General features: G+C 46.4%; 1 protein-coding gene across 4 annotated transcripts in view; it reads right to left on the bottom strand.

The window, feature by feature from the left end:
- Positions 1-18,376, bottom strand: part of RPAP1 (RNA polymerase II associated protein 1) — a 52,800-nt gene extending 34,424 nt beyond the window's left edge. For all 4 annotated transcript variants that reach the window (XM_084630634.1, XM_084630637.1, XM_084630636.1 and 1 more), the window contains exons 1-7: positions 18,326-18,376; positions 11,001-11,239; positions 9,712-9,860; positions 9,392-9,484; positions 6,962-7,148; positions 5,713-5,889; positions 2,207-2,404 (exon numbers count right to left, since the gene is read on the bottom strand). In XM_084630634.1, the coding sequence (XP_084486760.1) occupies positions 2,207-2,404; positions 5,713-5,889; positions 6,962-7,148; positions 9,392-9,484; positions 9,712-9,860; positions 11,001-11,190 (994 nt within the window). In that variant the 5' untranslated portion in view covers positions 11,191-11,239; positions 18,326-18,376. The remainder of the gene's footprint in view (positions 1-2,206; positions 2,405-5,712; positions 5,890-6,961; positions 7,149-9,391; positions 9,485-9,711; positions 9,861-11,000; positions 11,240-18,325) is intronic.
- Between the last annotated feature and the right edge of the window lie 2,439 nt (positions 18,377-20,815).

The following is a 20,815-nucleotide window of genomic DNA, read 5'->3' as shown; positions in this document are numbered from 1 at the left end:
AACACACTGCCGAAATCCAGGAGCAATTCAAAGATCTCATTAGGCAGCCTGCACGCTACATTGTGACCCAGAGAACACATCAGAAAAGAGGATCGAGAGATGGAGACAGCAAAGGAACAATGTGAAACTGGGGAGAGGTACACCAGCGAGGGAGAGATGTAAGCAACAAAGGCACAGTGTTGGGGAAAAAACGACAACAAGATGGAGAAAAGGAAAAGGCACAAACAAAACAACAGGGAGGAAAGCAGGACTGGGAACAGAAACTTAAGGGAGAAGTACTCCTGTTCGCTAAGCAAATTCAATGCTGACGTAAGACTCCTGGAGACAGAGATCTTCTTGTCAAGAGGGCAGGTGCAGCAGCAGTGCTGGCTTCCCCACAGTGCCCTCTCATGGTGCCCCAACAAGGACCTACAGTGAGAGCGTGTTTCTGTCTCCATGTCCATTCTCTCTTTGGCCTCTCTGCTGAGACTGTAAATAAGGGGACAATTAGCACCAGTTGCATCGGTACTTTGGTGAGGACCACTAGCCGCTCACCTGAGACCCATCAATTCATTTAACTTTTAAAAAAGGGAAATAGGAATAGGCATTAAAGCATGCAGAGGACACACAGATTGGTGGTCTCAGCAAATCCAGTAGCCATGCATCTGATCTGCACTGTGGCTCTGCTGGGAGTAGGATGCTGACTAGACTGAGGCCAGGTTCAGTGGGCACTTATTCTGCACTGGCAGTACTGTAGCTCTCAGTATCTCACCTTCCTCGCAGCCTGGAAGGCCACAGCCCCTTTTATGCACAGTGGATAGAAATTAGCCTCCTTTTGGGAGAGCGGAAAGGGTGGAGACTTACTCCTTCCCCCGCTCCCGTTTCCCTTCTATGGGGTTTGGTGAGAAAAGGAGACGCCCTCTCTCCGCCCCCCCGGCCCGTTCTGAGAGAGGAAGAAAAACTGAGCCTTGACTGGTACCCCTCATCTCCATGGACAAGAGAATAAGTAGACCACCTTGGGGACGGAGCAGGGGGAAAGAGATGTTTGCTAGTAGGGGTTTGGGGAGAATAAGACCCAAGGGAGCACTGTAGGGTGCCCCTGAAGCACTACTCAGAGGGAAAAATGCTTGATTACTTGACAACAAAATGTCTGCTGAGCCAGGGTAGGAGACACCTGAGTGGGAACTCAAGAGGCTGAGGGGATTGTTTCTGACCCGGGAGCCAAGATATTCATTGACAAGAAACTGGCATTTCCCCACCCACTCCCATACACACTTTGCCTCCTCTCTGTCTGAGCTTCAAAGACCAGCCCTGGTAAAGCAAAATACAGGAAACACCATGGAAAACTTAGTAGGATTATCTTTGAACATTTCACTCTGTAAACGACAATTCTACAGCACGATTGCTCCCTTGCTGCTTTGTACTACTCTGTCACCCAAAGAATGGTGGAGCACCCCGACCACAACCACCCCCGTGTGAGCACCAGGCAGGCATCCGCTGGAAATCCACTCAGTTGGTTCTCAGATCCAAGCCACACAGTAAGATCATGGGAAGTAAGGAAAGAAAAGACCAACTAGGTCACCCAACCTGACCAAGGCCATTTACTGCAGAATTCCCACTAACATCTTGTCTTATTAGTAGGGCCAGCACCCTCCAAGAGAGCTGAACTCTTGAAGGCAGAAGCTGAGCCCCAAGGGCTGTAAATACCCATAGGTGTGCGGATTCATTGCAACTGAACGGTGGTTGCTGACATCCCTGGACCATGCTGCAAATGAATCAGCAGCAAAGGGCATCAGTCATTCCCAGATAAAGCAGCTATTCGTGAAGTGGCAGTGCCATTTAAAGAAAGCTATTCCAGCAGCAGCTGCCTCTGTTTCTTTCTGCCACACTTTGTCCTTTCCTTTCCTTTGCCTGCTCAGAAGATCAGTGAGGCTCACCCTATTTCCTCACAATGCATCTCTGAATGAGTTAGAGAGATTAATGGGTTCTTTCCATTTACAGGCTGCATTGTATAAAAAAACACCCTTACAATGCACGGAGTTCAAATTAAAATAAGTGGTGTTGTTCCACTTGGACTCAAAATCTGATTTATTCAAAAACTTCTGACCAAAGGCTAATTTGGGTATTTAACAAATTGCTGCAGAATTCAGCACTGGAATGATTTAGAAAACAGACAATCTTGCCACAGAATTAAGTCTAGCGTGCCACCAAGCACGAGTTTTGTCACCTGTGATTTCCATCCTTGTATCTTTTTCAGTCCGCACAGACTCCTCCATGCCTGACCCCCCTACAGAGAAATCCTTCACAGTCTCCTTTGCTCCATGCTGTGATTCGGTCCCAGGTTCTGGAGGTCCAGGCTTCTCCCGTCTCTCCTGACCTTCATCAACACCATGTCGTGACTTTAAAAAAGCAACTAAGCTGGGATCTGAAAGTAATGACAGACAAATAGAATAGTGAAATTGAGTCATCAAAATGCTTCTTGATCCAGCTCCTGCTATTTATGCTTTAATCTTTTTTACTCCAGTCCCAAATGCTCTTGGTGATCCTCTCTAAGGCACTTACTGCTTTAGGACCTCTTGATCCTGTAAGGTGGGGACAACTGGTTGTTAAAATGACAGGAAGAACCGATCTGATAAATGTCTTTCAAGGCAGGGAAAAGACCAAAAATTCTATTAATTCTCCCAGTTCACAAATATAAACAAAGTAATTTCCCCCTGTATTACAAAAAAAAAAAAAAAAGGCACATACAGGTCACACTATTCATTATGGAGAAAACTCTGCTCTCAGATCCACCTGGTAATCTCAGTTCTGACATTCTGCTCTCCCTATATATGGACTTCTCATTGACATCAATCTGATTTCCACATGAATAGGAAACACAGAACATAGTAAGAAGAATTATTCACATTTTATTGAACCACAACAAAGTTTCAGTTCAAGTTCTGGGTACAACTTGAGGGGAGTTCTCTTTATCTGAACTGGATCATCATCCCTAGTATCAGACATGGACTTCAAATCCAGAGAATCATAGGAATGAAAGGGGCCTCGAGAAGTTATCTAGTCCAGTCCCCTGTACTCATGGCAAGACTAAGTTTTGTCTAGACCATCCCTGACAGGTGTTTGTCTAACTTGCTCTTAAAAAACTCCTATGAACGGAGATTCCACAACCTCCCTAGGCAATTTATTCCAGTGCTTAACCACCTTGACAGCTGAGAATTTTTCTTAATGTCCATCCTAAACCGCTCTGCTGCCATTTAAGCCCATTGCTTCTTGTCCTACCCTCAGAGGTTAAAGAGAACAATTTTTCTCCCTCCTCCTTGCAACAACCTTTTATGTACTTGAAAACTGTTATGTCCCTTCTCAGTCTTCTCTTCTCCACACTAAACAAATCCAATTTTTTCAATCTTCCCTCATAGGTCATGTTTTCTAGACCTTTAATCATTTTTGCTCTTCTTCTCTGGACTTTCTCCAATTTGTTCACATCTTTCCTGAAATGTGGCACCCAGAAAGGGACATAACACTCAGGTTGAAGCCTACTCAGTGCAGAGCAAAGCAGAATTACTTCTCATGTCTTGCTTACAACACCCTTGCTAATACATCCCAGAGTGATGTTTGCCCCCCCCTTTTTTTGTTTTGTTTTTTGCAACAGTGTTACGCTGTTGACTCGTATTTACCTTGTGATCCACTATGACTCCCAGATCCTTTTCTGCAGTACTCCTTCCTAGGCAGTCATTTTCCATTTTGTATGTGTGCAACTGATTGTTCCTTCCTAAGTGGAGTATTTTCCATTTGTCCTTATTAAATTTCATCCTATTTACTTCAGACCATTTCTCAAGATCATTTTGAATTTTAATCCTATCCTCCAAAGTACTTGCAACCCCTCCCAGCTTGGTATTGTCCACAAACTTTATAAGTGTACGCTCTATGCCATTACCTAAATCATTGATGAAGATATTGAACAGAACCAGACCCAAGACTGATCCCTGTGGGGCCCCTCTTGATATGCCCTTCCAGCTTGATTGTGAACTACTGATAACTACTCTCTGGGAACGGTTTTTCCAAACAGTTATGCAATGACCTTATAGTAGCTCCATCTAGGTTGTATTTCCCTAGTTTGTTTATGAGAAGGTCATGCAAGACAGTATCAAAAGCCTTACTAAAGTCAAGATATACCACATATAAACACTGGCAGCTCTCTTCATGATTTGAGGGGAAAGGGTGCTTGGAAGGGGAAGGTGTTTGGCGGGGAGAGAATATTCTTGTGACTAAAACACAGGTCAGAGTCAGGTGATCTGAGTTTTACCCCTAGCTCTGCCACTGACATCATATAATCTTGTGCCAGGCACATAACCTCTCTATGTGAGAGATTCCACATCTGTCAAGTGGGGACAGTGAAAATTACATCCCTTGTGGCAGCATGGTGAGATTCAGTTCATTAAGTGTTTATCAAGTGCACAGAGATCCTCCAATAGACGGTAATAGAAGTGAAATGTTATTAGAGACAACAACAATCACACTGATTACTACTCAGAGAGAAGAGGTACAAGGTATTAGGAAATTAACCCTGCAGGGGGTTATACTGTTAGATTAACATTGGCTTGTGGAAATTTCACTCTGGTAAATGTACTCCATGTTTTGAAATCAGTTTATAGAAAGGAACAGATGAAATTGGGACACAACAAGCTACCCTATGCCCCTGTTCGCCATAGCCTGTCCATGTCTCTCTCTCTCTCACACCCCACAATTCAAACTAAGCCTCCCTCAGCGAGGGATCCCACTGGATCAAACATTCTGTGTCAGGGCTGACCGTCTTAAAACACCCATTATTTCTATTAATGCAAGTAGAGTTGTGCTTTCCTGTACTTCACTGCGCAGAAAAAGGAAAAAGAGGTTTTATTAATCATTCTAGAGTTATATGTATAAATAATATTCCGAAGACACTGATTATGGCAATATAGAGACAGTCCTCAAAATCATGCTCTGCCTCAGCATAGTCTCTTTGGTGATAGAATCAATATAGTCCTGCTGCAAAGATCCCTACAATCTGAAGAGGCTATACAGTGCAGCTGGGCATGAAGCTTTATCATCTCCTCCACACCAAGGACACAGATGCTAACCTAGCTTCTGGGCTGCAATAGCCCTCGCAGTGTCCCTATGCAGCCTGAGACCGGAGGGGAGGATTCTTTTCCTCCACTCCTTTGTGTCTGCCCAGCATCGGGCCACATACTCAGTCTGGAGCCTGGGCTTAGAATTTGCCTTCAGGTGAGCCATTCTTCATAACACTTCACTATTTTGGGGGCATAAAATTCAACCCACAGATCTGACCGGTTTCATTCCCTGAAGCCAGAGGACTGAAAGTCTGGGTAATTTTACCCTGCTTGGCATAAACGTAGATACTACAGGTATTTTTATTCCCAAAAAAATGTGAAATGCTTTTTGAAATGTATTATGTCTTCTGCCTCACTAATACTCTGTGGGGGCAAGTTCCATAGTGCAGAAAGAAAGGTTTCCTTTTATATTAGTCTTGTTAAAAGCGATAGAAATAAAGACTCATTTCATCTCAGGGGTTCGGATAGTGCAGCTCTCTGAATTAAGCGTGCCCCCAAGATTCTGGCTGCAACTGCTTTACTCCCTCCCTTTGTGGCCTATCCAGTACACTCTACATCTTCTTCACCCTCCTCCAGCCTGGAATAAGCAGCAAGGTGTTCATGTGCAGAATACTGGGGTTCATACCCAGCTGAACCAGCAGCCTCCTCTGCTCCTGTAGGATCTCCTCCTGGGTCATGGAGTGCAACTTCTGTAGGTTCTCCTCATGGATAGCCAGAGCTTCCCGCTCACTCTCCAAGCTTCCAAGACCCTCTCCGGTTATGATATGAGGTCGCTGAGTGCTCACACCATCATCAGGTTTGCCTAGAAGATCCAGCCACAGAAGTCATTAGTGAGTCAAGTGTCTATAGCATTATTAATTCATCCAAATCTGAACAGATCAAAAACATGCCACTGCACAGAAATCAATTACTCGCCAGTTTTTTCAGATAAAAACAGTACTTAACAATGGATTACTATCCAAGATAACAGTGAATATAACCTATTCCAGTTTTTGCAGCCACTGTTACCTACCCTTTAGGTTTCTGCTCCAGGTTTAATGTTAGCCCTCTGCTAAGCCCTGGTACACCACCACTGCCCCCATCCTGTCCATGTTTGCAATCTCCAACACTCACACAGCTCTCATGATTGTAAAAGATGGAGCACTACCCAAACCACACTGCAGATTACAGCACACATAAACAAACAGCATGTGAATGACATTAACAGGTGAAAGTCTGCTAAACAGACATTTGCCTTGACAGGTTGGGGACTGCTAATCTACTGATTTTCTTCTCCTTGATTGTCAGAGCTCTAAGTATGCAGAAGGATCATGCCCTGAGCAAACCCCAGCTCTCTCTTTATCTGCCAATCTAACACCCTTCTTAAAGAAAGGGTTAAATGGAATGAGCCTAACAGTGCTGTAAAATTCTCATTTTACCAGATAGTGACTTCAATCCTTCAACTGGTCCATGGTCCACCCCACAAGGAAAATGGTCTCAAGGATTCAATTCTTGTTGTCTGGAACGACAGCACATTCCATCTGCTGCATACAATACCAGAGCATCCCTAATACTGTAAACTGGAAATCCTGCAGGCATTGGACTGCTCTTCAAACAGTTTTAAGTAATATCTCTGTAACAGTACCAAACATGTTTTGTACTGTCTCCACAGCAGCTGAAAACCTTGTGTGTTGAGCATTTGAGGCGTGAGGGGGGAGAGATGGAGAGGAGCCAAGTATGGGCAGAACTGCCTATCAGAAGAAACCCTAGGCTTCCCATCAATATAGCTGACCATCTGACATTTAACATTAGACAGACAGAAGAACAACCCAATCTACATTAGTGGCAGCCATTTCAGTATGACAGTTGAGACAGACAGAGGCTTCATGACTCACCATCCTTAGTGCTGTGGAGTGGCTCCTCCTCTGCTGATCCAGGGGAACACATGGCACCTGAAACTGCTAATCTTCCATGGGTACGCCTAGTCTCAACAGCAGGTGGAGCTGTCACGGCCTCTTCAGCTGCTCTCTTAGCAGCTATCTTCTGCGCAAAGATACTTTTTCTTCCAGATTCCACCTTCACCTGCAGGAAGATAAATTCCCAGATCAACACTACCTCTTCTCCAGACGTCCCCACCCTCATATCACAGACAACCGTCTATACGCTCTACAAAAGGGTTTCCAAAACAAGGAGTTTGGAACAGGACATTTATGAGGGAAATAAATACCAGTGTCTCCCCTCTCTCCTGCACATGCATGACAGTTTTCTACTGTATTGTTTGAAGGTAGAACAGAAGGAGAAAAATAATTGCCCTCATTGTTTGCTGGTTAGAAACAACTGGGTTTAATTATAGGTGATTTCTGGAAAATCAGGACGCAGATACACCTCAATATCAATGAGCACAACAGCTCACCATCTCCGGTTAATCTGAAACCCTGTTTATCTGAGTGCTTTGCATTTTTGAGGATAAGTGGGGGTTGTACTGTACTCACCACATGCTTGGAACAGGCTTCTTACAAGATTATTGGCCTGCAGTGAGGTGAGAAGATTTACACAGTAATAAGTGGGAGAGTGATGCTAAAATAATCCTGGCTAAATTAATGCACTGCTTGTGCTAAGGAAGGCAAGGCTCTGTATTCCCATCGATATATAGGGAATCCATGCACACTAACGAAACAGGACTCCTGAACTCTTCTTGCTCAGTGATGGGAGAAGAGTGCCTAAAAAATGAGAGCCTATTAAAATAAAACTCTAAGAAGTTGCTTCCATATGCTTACATATTTATAGTAACAAACTTGGCGGTTTAACAGAAGCTACTTCTTTTTAATAGTCTTCCTTCTAAAAAGCCATCTCTTCAGATGCACCAGCACATCCATCTTGTGTCATCACCCCAGAAACTGGATTCCGCTCTCGCTCAGTTTTGTTTTCTTAGCCTGCACCTCCTGTTACTGCAAAACTAGGTTGACAGAAGCTACTGCGTCTGATTCTAGCTTCTCTAGCAGATTTCAGGCCAAACAAAATCAAAACTCACAAAGCTGCACAACAACAGAACCACTAACCCAGGAACCTATCCTTGCAACAAAGCCCGTTGCCAACTGTGTCCACATATCTATTCAGGGGACACCATCATAGGGCCTAATCACATCAGCTACACTATCAGAGGCTCGTTCACCTGCACATCTACCAATGTGATATGTGCCAGCAATGCCCCTCTGCCATGCACATTGGCCAAACCAAACAGTCTCTACGTAAAAGAATAAATGGACACAAATCAGATGTCAAGAATTATAACATTCAAAAACCAGTCGGAGAACACTTCAATCTCTTTGGTCACTTGATTACAGACCTAAAAGTTGCAATTCTTCAACAAAAAAACTTCAAAAACAGACTCCAACGAGAGACTGCTGAACTGGAATTAATTTGCAAACTGGATACAATTAACTTAGGCTTGAATAGAGACTGGGAGTGGATGGGTCATTACACAAAGTAAAACTATTTCCCCATGTTTATTCCCCACCCCCTCACTGTTCCTCAGACGTTCTTGTCAACTGCTGGAAATGGCCCATCTTGATTATCACTACAAAAGGTTCACCCTTCCCCCCCCGCTGGTAATAGCTCATCTTAAGTGATCACTATCGTTACAGTGTGTATGGTAACACCCATTGTTTCATGTTCTCTATGTATATAAATCTCCCCACTGTATTTTCCACTGAATGCATCCGATGATGTGAGCTGTAGCTCACGAAAGCTTATGCTCAAATAAATTTGTTAGTCTCTAAGGTGCCACAAGTACTCCTTTTCTTTTTGCGAATACAGACTAACACGGCTGCTACTCTAAAACCTGCAACAGATACCAATGAAAATGAACTCACAAGAAGGTTTGTGAAGAAGTGCCACCCCCAGGGGAATTAGTATAAATCCTATTGTTAAAGTCTTTCATTATTTATTAATAGAGTACGGTGTTTTCTCTGGTTAAAAAACAAAAACAAAACAGGCCATGTACACAGTGAGATCTGGATTCTCCATGCTTCCTCAGCATACAGCTCTGAAGTGACCTCTCTTTCTAGATTAGGGGAATTCAATCTCATTTAGTTGTGGGATACAAGGCAACCCCTGACTCTGATTTGTCAGGACAGCTCTTTCTTGTGATGAGGAGGAAATTCCGTAGATATGCGAGTTAGCTCCTGATCTCCAGCATGCTGAGCTGCCTGCTTATAGCACTGAGAAGCACCAATACCGTTGCCAGGCATTCTGCTCTACAGTGGGAAATTCTGGTAGTTAAAGAAGAAAGTGAGGGAAGACTTGGATGAAGCTGCATTTCTGACCTCATTTTTTATTTCAGACCGGTGAAACGCTCTGGGAAACGGGTCTCCAGTGGGCACTGGCATGGTCACAGCTGCCGTGCTCGTGTCTCGTTCCTAAAGACAGGAGAAACAGAAGGAACTAAACAAACTACTTCTTGCATGTGCAAACACAAACTGTTCGCTCTTCTCAGTGTGCTCCAGGATACTGCAGTGCCACAGCTACTGGATTCACCACACTGTAGGAGAGCAAGGGCTTCCTCCCATCTGATAACACTCCCTCCCCCCCTTCCCTAGTGCTCTATTCACAGCAACCTGACACGCTATTACAACACACAACGCACAATGATTTTGCTGAAGACTGCCGTGATGTGTCGATCCTGACACTCCAATCTCTCCTCTGGATCCTCATCATTAAAGCAGACACAGGCATTTTTGAACTTGGACTTCTTTGGAGGTGCTGGAGTTAGGGCCGGGAGCACATCAGGAAAGTCTGAAGAGGCAAAAAAAATAACAAAAGAACCCCAATACACATTCCATGAGGTTATTTATGATGCACGGAGTTACTCATATCTTCAAGGGGCTAGATATGTACTAGGGAATCTTGCTCTGGTATTTTAAGGTGCCTACTACCTTGGCAAGAATTGAACATGATGAAGAAGCAAACTGAGAATTCTCAACTTCTCTGGGAAGCAGAGAGTTTGAACTTATGTATTCAAAGATTTTATTGCTGATTTCTTTACAGGCATCACTTCTGGGGAAAGGTTTTAAAGAATTGTGGGCACAGGGAAGAGCACTGAGTTCAGGATTGCAGGTCACAAGGGAAAGCTATAGGTACAAGGGCAATACACAGAAATGCTAAGACGACATACTGAAACAGAGAGGAAGCACTGTTCTGCAGTTAGAGCACAGGCTGAGGATTCCAGAGACCAAGCTTCTAGGCCCAACTCTGCCAATGACTCACTGCGGGACCTTGAACAAGTCAATGCCTCAGTCTCTCCATCTGTAAAAGTGGGAACAATATTTCCCTACCTCACCAATGGCTGTGAGGTTTAAATCATTGATGTTATAAAAGCACCTTGAACTTAGATGATCAAAGGTTCTATAGAACTGGTTATAGTTATCAGTGCAGTGGCAGGCTGATGGATGTTAGAGGAAGGAATGTATAGCACACTAAAAAAGCTGGATGCTGGCAGGACTGTGTGGAGAATTAAACAGAGGCTCTGAGGAGAGAGTCTAAATGCCGAGTAAAACGGCAGGTGCTATGCACATGAGACAGCTACTACAAATGCAAGTCCAAGCAAATGGGATATTGCAGAGAGAATGGATATATGATGCCAGGATTGCACTTGAGGCAGACGTGTGTTGCAGGGATAACTCTGATGGACGCTGTTGGAGGACAGGTGCAAGCAAAAGCACAGGTCATAAGAGGAGCACTTTACCCTAGATAAAGGAGTAAGGATGAAGAGTGTCACAAGCAGGATACAAATGCAGGGGAAAAGCAGATGGATGTTGAGGGCAAGGAGGTAGAAGACATAAAGCATACAAGTGCTGAGGTGGGGGTGATTACCAAAAGATAAAGGGGGAAGATGTCCATATTAACATAAAATAAAGACACCCCAAAGAAAGTTACCTTCTAGTATCACCACATCCCTGCTGTCCTGCAGTGGGGGTCTCTCCTCATCTCCGCTGCCACCAGCTCCTCGCCTCTTGTCTGCTTTCTTCACGACCTTCACTGCCGGGGAAGCTCTTGCTGCCAGGAACTGGTTCTGAAATCGCAGCAGATCTGCCTCAGACTCTCCAGGCTTTGGCCTTGACAACATCCTGCTTCCTCACTTTTGCTGCTTGCCCTAGAGCTGTGTGTCAGGGTACCTGGCGCACACACAGGAAACAAATTAGAGACTTGGATTCTGGGGAGAAACCCCCTAAACACTTCATTCTGACACACACAGCTCTCCCACACTCTTACTGCAATACCCCACCCTCTTGAATCACCCCAAACACTGTTCTTCCTATTAATGGCGCAAATGAACTGTTACCTTGTCTTCACTACCAGTCAATGCACTACCAGACAAGCAGACACCTGCTCTGCCAGATATTTGTGAGCAAAACTCCATCAGTCCAACAGGCACTGCTCTTTTCAAGATATTTAAAAACAAACTTTGCATGCAGCCTTTAATTGCGTGAGGCTGTTAGTGTGAGGCCCACAGTGGTGTAGTTGGATTTATCCTACTTTTAGCACCAAAATTAGTGCAAGGTCACTCAGAAGGTGCAAACAAACATAAAATCCCCTCTTTGGAATCAATCACCTCTCTCCACGCATCTAGCCTCCTCTCAGAATCTTACCATTCTCTGTCCACCTTTGGTGCAAGAGCCATCTCCTCTGCAGCTCCTGAAAACTGGAACAGCTTTCCTATATCTTCCTGCCTCTTTCACTCTCCATCTTACTCAAATCTCACCTGACAAGTGATTTCTCCCTTGATTATTCCTCTTAATTTTGCCCTCCCTCTCTCACTGGCCTTTTGCCTGGGATTTAATGTTTGAGAAAAAGGATACTACACAAAATAACTCAACTCTAGATTTACAATCTAAATAATCTATATTTGAAATATTTGAATCACCTGTATTGAATCTATTGGAAGGAAATAGCTGGAATAGGGGACATAGTTCACCCCGGTATAACACCATTGACTTCAATGGCATTAGACTAGGGATAGATCCATCTTATTCTCTCACCGTTCTTTATCCAAAGACCCATATAAATGCAGCCATTATGGGGGGGAGGGGTAAAAACTCTCTATTTTGAAAAAAGACAGGAAGTTAGCCACTTGAATCTAAACATTTTTGCCTATCTTTAGGCACCTAATAAAGTAGATTTTCAGAGGTGCTGAGGACCGACAGATCCCATTAACTTCAATGGTAGTTGTGAGTGCTCAGCACCTCTGACTCTCAGACCCCTTTGTCTGACGCCTAAAGGAGAATTTAGGTGCCAAATTTTAGACACCCAAGTTTGAATACAATGGCCTAATGCTTGTGACAGTTGCCAACTCAACAATCATAGAGTGGTATCCTCTATTTTTGCCAAGACCAGGTACAGCACAGGCAACAGCAGGATGAACTTCCCTACACTACCCTGCCAACACAACCACCTCTAGGAGCCAGAGGGAAATTCCTTGGCTTCTCCTCTACAACTGCCAGCAAAGGTCCCACGAGTAGCTGCTGGTAGGTTTTTGGGGCCCTGGAATGAGGCTGCCCTATATTAGGCAATAGGGAGGTAACACTGTGCTATGTTCTTTGTAAACACAAAGAGCATGATTTTATATCACAAATCAGCATGTATTGGTGCTGGATTGCCTTTAAAGGGAGAAGGCAGAATGCTGCCTTACAATCTGGCTTCCTTCCAACAATACTGCAACACCTGTGACTTATTTAGACACTTCTTCCCTCTTCACTTCACGACACAAGCACACTTGCTTGTAGTTTATTTATGGAGCTCTCTGCCTCAGCAAGGGCTGCAAAAATCTCATTTTGATTGACTGGTTCCCCCTATGATATGCATAAGCAGCATCACATGAGAGCAAAAACCATGTGCTTCATGCTCTACCATAATGGACTTCAAAGACCATCTGAGCCCAAATTATGATGGTGCTGGAATATCAGAAACAAATCGGCTAGAATCAAAATGCATTGCAGATGCCCTTCAAATAAAATCCCTCACCAATTCCTCCATCCTTGCCCTGCCTTCAACACCCAGATTTACACAAGCCTACCTGGGTACTTTGTGCATTACTCACACCATCTGAAAATAAATGGGGCCAAATAGGCACTTTAGAACAGTCCAGAGAGAAACATCAGACACTGCAGGGTGAAAGCCAGCCACAGAAGACATTGAAAAAGAGAGAGGGGTTTTTGGAACAAGTGAAAGCCACTCCCGTCAGCATGGGTGTAACTACCACCTCTTGGAGTGATGAGTTACAACATAACATCAGAGTTATAGTGTGGATGGGAATTTAACCTTGTTCTGGAACCAGGCTTAAACCTTGAACACGCACATTCCCGATTCCATCCATGTTGTAACTGGGTCAAGAGACAGACATGCTGTAACCAGCTTCCCCAGTTTTGTGCATTTGTAAGTGTGGATGAGTCAGAAATGGTTTAAATACATTTGATGCTAGCAGGTGGGCAGGAGTAGTTGACTAGCGTGCACAGGATTATTTTTTCCCCAATACCTTCATTCTAGACTAGGGATGGGCAAACCTTTTGGCCCGAGAGTCACAACTGGGAATAGAAATTGTATGGCGGACCATGAATGCTCATAAAATTGGGGTTGGGGTGTGGGAGGGGGTGAGGGCTCTGGTTGGAGGTGCAGGCTCAGGGGTGGGGCCAGAAATGAGGAGTTCAGGGTGCGGGAGGGGGATCAGTGCTGGGGCAGGGGGTTGGGGCACCGGGGGGGAAGAGGACGGGCTCCGGCTGGGGGTGCAGGCTCTGGGATGGGGATGAGGGTTTGGGGTGCAGGAAGGTGCTCCAGGCTGGGACCGAGGGGTTTGGAGGGCAGGAGGGGGATCAGTGCTGGGGCAGGGGGTTGGGGCATGGGAGGGGGGTTGGTTCAGGGATGCAGGCTCTGGACAGCGCTTACCTCAACCAGCTCCTGGAAGCAGCAGATTATCCCTCCTCCAACTCCTATGCAGAGGCACGGCCAGGCAGCTCTGCTGCGCGCTGCCCTGTCCACAGGCATCGCCCCTGCAGCTCCCGTTGGCCGTGGTTCCCAGCCAATAGGAGCTGCAGGGGTGGCACTTGGGGCGGGGGCAGCGTGCGGAGCAGAACCTCCTGGGTTTCCCTATGCGTAGGAGCTGGAGGAGGGACATACCGCTGCTTCCAGGAGCCGTGCAGAACAGCCCCCGACCCTGCTCCATGGCTGGAGCGCCGGAGTGGGGCAAGCCCCAGACCCTGCTCTCCAGCAGGAGCTCGAGGGCTGGATTAAAATGGCTGGCGGGCTGGATGTGGCCTGTAGTTTGCCCACCCCTGTTCTAGACCATTTACCAGACTACCTACAGGAAGACTGCTGTACAGTTTGGCTTGCACAACTGACAGAAAGTAAGAAATCCCTTCTCACAGCTGTCAGAAAAAGCATGCTAGAACATCACCAGCAATAACCATATTGCTGCTAGTGGAGCTCTGAACCCAGTGCAGCAGGGCCTTAAAGACTGGACCCAATCGCCTTGCAACTCAGGCCTCCATCTGCACTACAAGAAGAACCTTAATACACAGGTATCTGCCACACTTAAGGGTGTCCATATATAAAAAATATTATAATTATTTTTGGTAAAACACCCACCAACACTGTGGATATAAAGTAATGGTCTATAAACATCCTGGAGACCAGTGTTTTCTACTAGATGTGAGAGAGGGGGATGGGAACAGGTGTAGGAGATCAACCATGTTTTGTTACAGGAGTTGAACTCATTGAACCCTGTCTCTTCTGTTAGGATCGCCAAGCATGTGAGTGGGGAGGAGGGCTAGTGGAAGCCATATTTGTCACCAAAAGTAGATACATGTATCTTTGCTGTAGATGATGAGTAGGACCCTACCAATTTCACAGTCCTGAAAAAGGTGTAATTGACCATGAAAAAACCCTTCCCTGTGAAATCTGATCACCCCCTTGCTGCTGGGAGCGCCTAGGTGGGCTCCTAGCTGCAAGTCCCCACGAGGCTGGGGGGGGGGGGCGGAGGGGGGAACAGGACTTGTCCTTCCCTTGCACAACTCATCTCAGAGGGAGACCAGATCCATCTCCAAGTGCCTCTCCCTGCTGCAGGAAGCTCTGGTAGAGGCTTGTTGACATGGGTCCTATCTCCCACTGATGCTGGAAGCACCCCAGCCAGGGGGCTCCTAGCTGTGAGTCCCTGCTGGGACAGGACTTGTCCTTCCTTTGCATGACATCTCTGGGGGTAGGGAAGATCAGACCCACCTGCAGGTGCCTCCCCTGCTGCAGGAAACTGTGGGGCTGGGCAGCAGCCCCAGAGGTTCCTGCAGCTGGAGGCGGCTTGTGATTTTTCCCTGCTGCTGGGGGAGCTCCTAGCTGCAAATCCCCACTACCAGAAAAGGGACCCCCTTACAACACCCCTGAAATTTCAGATGTAAACATCTGAAAACATGAAATTGACCAATTTTAAAATCCTCTGGCCATAAAATTGATCAAAATGGACTGATAATTTGGTAGGGCCCTAATGATGAGGCAATATTTACCATTACAATGGTAAATGGGTATGTTTCTAAGAGTTGCAAAGCTTCCCCAAATCAGCATTAAAGTCTGTAAAGTGAGCAGGTCCATCTGTTGCTCTTCTCACTGGATACAAAACAATTGAAAGTTGTTGATTTGAGAGGTTTTTGTTTAGCATACAACTTCATTACTGGAGCATCCCATACTTAGAAAATTTCTTCCAGCAACTCCTAAATTCACCTCCCAATTACTGTGATGGGTACTGAGTCAGTTTAAGACATCTGCCTGAAAATATTGCGCTGATTTGATGTGAGCCATTCCCACAGTGATTTCTGATTAGGAGCCAGATGAACTGTGCTTATACTGGAGGAGCGTGAACAGAAGGAAAACTATAAGCAGCCTGCAAGTGGCAAGACAGCAGCTCTGACCTAGATGTGACTAATAAATGAGGAAGGGCACCCCATACAGGAGTGTAGGAAAATTCCTCTCTGACTGTGAGGAGTCTCTGAACCCCAAGATCTCTTATTTTCCCCATCCCCAACATGACTTTGTTAACTCCTTTCAATGGAGATTACCAGTTTAGTCACCAAAGTGGACCAGAAGGGACTTGCCCCTCAATCACAGCTCCTAAATCAGACAAAGGGATCACTATAGGGCAACATAAGGTGCTTCCTCCAGCCAGAGGCTGAGCACACTCTCCCCACAACACCTCCAGCCCTGTCCTGCTGGCCTTGAAGTGGGGGAGTGAATGGAGAAAGGCAGAGAATTGCACTCAGGCAGGCCTCCCTCATGGCAGTGCAGAGATCAAGGAAGGCCACAGCCTTAGTGCTCTAAATCAATGTCAATGAAAGACTAACTGAGCTATTTATCTGTCTACTAGACCAATGTGTACTATGTCGTTTGCCCCTCATGAAAGGCTTTCTTCATCCTAGAGACTGTGGCAACTCACACAAAAAAAACCCACAACAGCTCTAGGATGGGGGGTAGTAATTGTAGCCTGTAATCAACAATATAGCCAAATATCCTCGGCTATAACCAGTCTAACCCTGGAAGAGGACCTGCTGAATGGGCCACCTGCAGAAGAAAAAACAAGGCGTATATGGTCACAGAATATTTATTACCTGCATTTGGACCAGGTAACAGCGAGTGCCTTAGGAAAAACTTCATGCCCCTACACTATCAATTGGATCTTTGGGGTAAGGGAAGCCTCAAGACTTACTGCAGAGGGCCAAATGTTAAAATAAAGGAAGAGATCTACTGTTAATAGATTACATTAGAATAAACTAAAGTACTCAGCAGTTTTTTCAGAGTACACAACACTGATGGGATTTTGGTATACAAGTCATTCTATGTGAGGATTTTGAGACAGATTATAAAAATAGGCTTAAGTTAGAACCTGTAGAAGTAAACAGCTCTTGGTCTGAAAAATAATTTGTCAAAATAACTCTCACACAGGTTAGTTATGATTATATAGTGATATTCACCATATGGTCAAATGTATTGCTACTGCATGTGCTGGAGGATGCTGCTGGTTGGAGGAAGGGGGTGGTTAATGGTTTGTTGTGCTTTCAAAACATTGTCCATGGCACCAAAAATTTAGGATAAGTGCCTGTTTTTCAACTATTTGTTGTAAATCTAAACATACACAACATTCCAACATATGTTCATAAGCCAGGGCAAAACTGATGTCCTAGCAAGCTTTATTTCTCACATCTGTGACTACATGTCCCTTTTAGGTCAACATATGTTCAAGACAGTAGCTGAGGATATGTCTTCACTGTAACTAGATACCCACTGTGGGCCTACACCAGCTGACTCAGGCTCAGCCTAAGAGGCTGTTAATCTGTGGTATGGGCTCAAGCCCAAACTCTGGGACCCTCAGCCCTGGCAGGGTCCTATAGGTTGGGCTCCAGCCTGAGCCCAAACTTCTACACCATAATTAAACAACTCCTTAGCCAAAACCCCCACAAGCTTGAGTCAGCTGGCAGGGGACCCGCTATGGGTTTTTAATTGCAGTGTAGACATACCCTAAGCAACTCTAATTCCTCAGTAAGAGCAGAAAATGCCTATATAATCTCCACTAGCACTTTTATGTCCATCAAAGGGTCCCCAGGCAGGGGGTTAGAATTTTTCCTTCCCTTCGCGTTTCACCTCCAATTTATCTCTGAATGGATAACCCTAATTCTCAGGCTTTTGCCGGCTTTCACCCACCACACTCCTGCCACACAATTACTGCGACCCGCTGTGTTTCTGGGTGGTTGCTCAGTGAGCTGTAGCTCACGAAAGCTCATGCTCAAATAAATGGGTTAGTCTCTAAGGTGCCACAAGTCCTCCTGTTCTTTTAGGCACGTGTGCGTGTGTCTCCGGGTGGTGGGGGGCGGCGGGGAGGGCAGGCCCCTGGCTGCGATCTGCTGGGGGGCAGGGAAGTAAGGAAATGGGCACCCGGCTCCGGAATGAGCCACGGGGGTTTGCTAGCAGGGAACGACGCGAAACTTTCCGTCTCTGTCTGACACGCGCTTCCCGGGCGCAGGGCGGACGGACGGACGGACGGACACACATACACCCCCGAGGGGGGTTTTACTGCTGCCCACGCACCAGTGGCCCAGGGCGAGGGCGGATCCGAGCCGCCTGAGGAGAGGGAGACCTGTCCCTGCTGCTTGTCCGCACTCAGCCCCGTCCCCGCCACCCCGAGGGGGACAGCCCAGGGCAAGCCCCTGCCCCAGCCACCGGCCGACACTGACCTGCGCATGTGGGCCGCCCCCGCCATCCCGCCACACTTCCGCCCCGCAGAGGTCGTCACTTCCGCCCCGCCCCGCCCCGCGGCCTTTCACCCCGGGCCAGGGCGGTTTCCAAAGCTCTTGTCTCCGCCCACCGCCGCCATGTTGGAGCCGTGGGAGAAGAACAGCCCCGCACAGGGCGGTGGCTCACGTGGGCCGATGTAGCTCTGGGGTCTGAACGTGTGACGCAAGCGGCGCATGTCTCCGGGAGTCCCGCCTCCCTAACGCATGGCTGTCAGTCACCGCCCGCTCGGGAGCTGCAGCCTGCGCCCACCAGGGAGCCTTGCACGTGGCTAGGCCCCTCCTTCCCCCACCCCGACAGCGTGTCCCTGCCGGCTGGGCCCTGCCTCGCGCCTGCACCCCGCAGCGCGTGCCTGGCTCCTTCCACTGCCCCGCGCGAGCCCAGCACGGCCGTTCCCCGCCACCGCCCAGAGCCCGCTTGGCTGCTGTGCCGGGAGGTCTTCGCGCTCCCAGGGGGCCAGAGCCCCGCTCACAGAGGAAGGGAGGAGACACCCACTGTGGCCCCCCAGCCCGCCTGCAAACCCCTGGGGAGGTGCTTAACTTCCCGCGCGTGGGGTTTTAGCCGCGCTGCTCCCCTGCCTAAAGTTAAGCCTGTGCATGAATCTGTAAACATTGGGAGCCGAGGCACGGGCAGTAAAGGGGACTGAATTCCGCCTTGCAATGTGTAGGATTTGGAGTAGATCGTGGCAAGGAATATTAATTTAAGATTATTTCCTAGGTACGCCCCTGAAGAGCTACCAAGTCTCCTGCTTCTCTCCGCTACCTACTGCCAAAAACCATCCAACATGCTAGTGCTAGCCTGCAGGTTCCCTGAGAGACCGTGGCACTAAAAATCGATGCGACTCACATATTTCCCTGAATCCTCTCATGATGTAGCTTGCCCCAAGTCCGGTTCCCCGTATGCAAGACATGAATTTTAAGGACAGAGAGTTTTAATACTTGTGCCTGGATTTATGTAAAAACGTTTAGAATTATGCAAATTTACAATCTTGCTTTTTAATGTTGTTGTCATAAGGTGTTTGCAGGTGGGAGACTGGAAACACTAGAGGAGAAAAGGTGTCTATAGCAACAGGAGTGTAACTGACTATTTGTAGAACGTCCATTGCTTTTTGCAGCGGTGTTGTAGCTGTGTTGATCGTAGGATATTAGAGAAGGTAAGTGAGGTAATATCTTTTGTTTGACCGATTTCTGTTGATGAGAGAGTAAATAAATAAATAAAAATGGAAAAGCTGTTGTTACTTACAGAAAAGGAGTAACTGCCATTAGAGCTGAGGCTTATTCAGCTGTCATCTTTTTCCACTTCGTAGATGTATTGTGTGGGGGTGGGATTATAAATGCCAAAGGATTTAGATCAGGGATGCCCATACTGTGGCATCCTAATTTGCTCCTCATAGCTCCCCTGTCCCTCCAGGGTCTGAACCAAATTGATTGTTAAAATCCTGCAAACATTCTTTTCTTCATCTCGTAAAGGAGGATAAAAAGTAAAAGCAAATGTTGGATGTGTGTGTTTATCAATTACTAAAACATGTAAATCTATATGCAAGTTAGGACCAACATTGCAGATCTGGGATGCTTCCTGGCTTAAAACCTAGGTCATGATTAATTTAAAATGTCAAAAAGGGAGAAATTCAGTTGTACACCAAAAACACTTCACAGAGAACTTCCCTCTTTTCAGCTATTGAAGTCCTCCAACAGGCCATGCTGCTTCTAGAAATGGCAAAGTTAAGAACCCCTCCATTGTAGTTCTTTTAGGGTTTTTTTGGTGGTTGTTGTTTAAGTGAGTGTGGCCAGCACAGAAAATATCCTATAGTTACACAGTTCAACCCACCAGCTAGGCAGAGAGATCAGAGGCACAATTCTGATCCAGACCCAATGATCTGATGCCCTTCTACTCCCTGCTTCTGGAACTAATGTTATCTGATTCAGGCCATCATGGCTGTTGGCCTTTGCATGTTGAGCAGCTAATACTACATCTAGTGTACTTAGGAGCTGCTATATTTTATCCCTCATGTTAGGCATTCCTAACTACCTGTGTGGGTTCCCAGGAAAGGAAACCCCAGAGACTTTGAAGCTCCTCTGATGCTGCCCTATCAGAGTGCAGCTCTTCTGCTGGCAGAGCAGTGCTTTGCCTTTGCTAAGGGAACAGAGAGTGAAAGATGATCCTAGTTCACAGAACTATGTTGCTTCTAGTATGGACATTGCAGCAGAGGCTAGCCACATGAGTACAGACCGAGAGGGTTGGGCTGTTGCTCGTGCCATGGTGTTCACACTGCTAGTTTTAGTGTGCTAGCTTGAGCTCAGCTCATGTATGTCCATATACCCAAGCTGGGAGGCATGCTCCCAGTTACAACCTGGGAAACTTAGGCCTGATTCTGCACTGCATTGAAGCCTTTCCAGTTGCACTAGCATAAAACTAAATGGACAATCAGGCTC

The sequence above is a fragment of the Lepidochelys olivacea genome (genome assembly GCF_965140295.1).
Source record: "Lepidochelys olivacea isolate rLepOli2 genome assembly, chromosome: 6".
Lineage (NCBI taxonomy): Eukaryota > Metazoa > Chordata > Testudines > Cheloniidae > Lepidochelys > Lepidochelys olivacea.
Note: the sequence above shows the minus strand (reverse complement) of the source record. Positions and strands in the feature narration are given on the sequence as shown.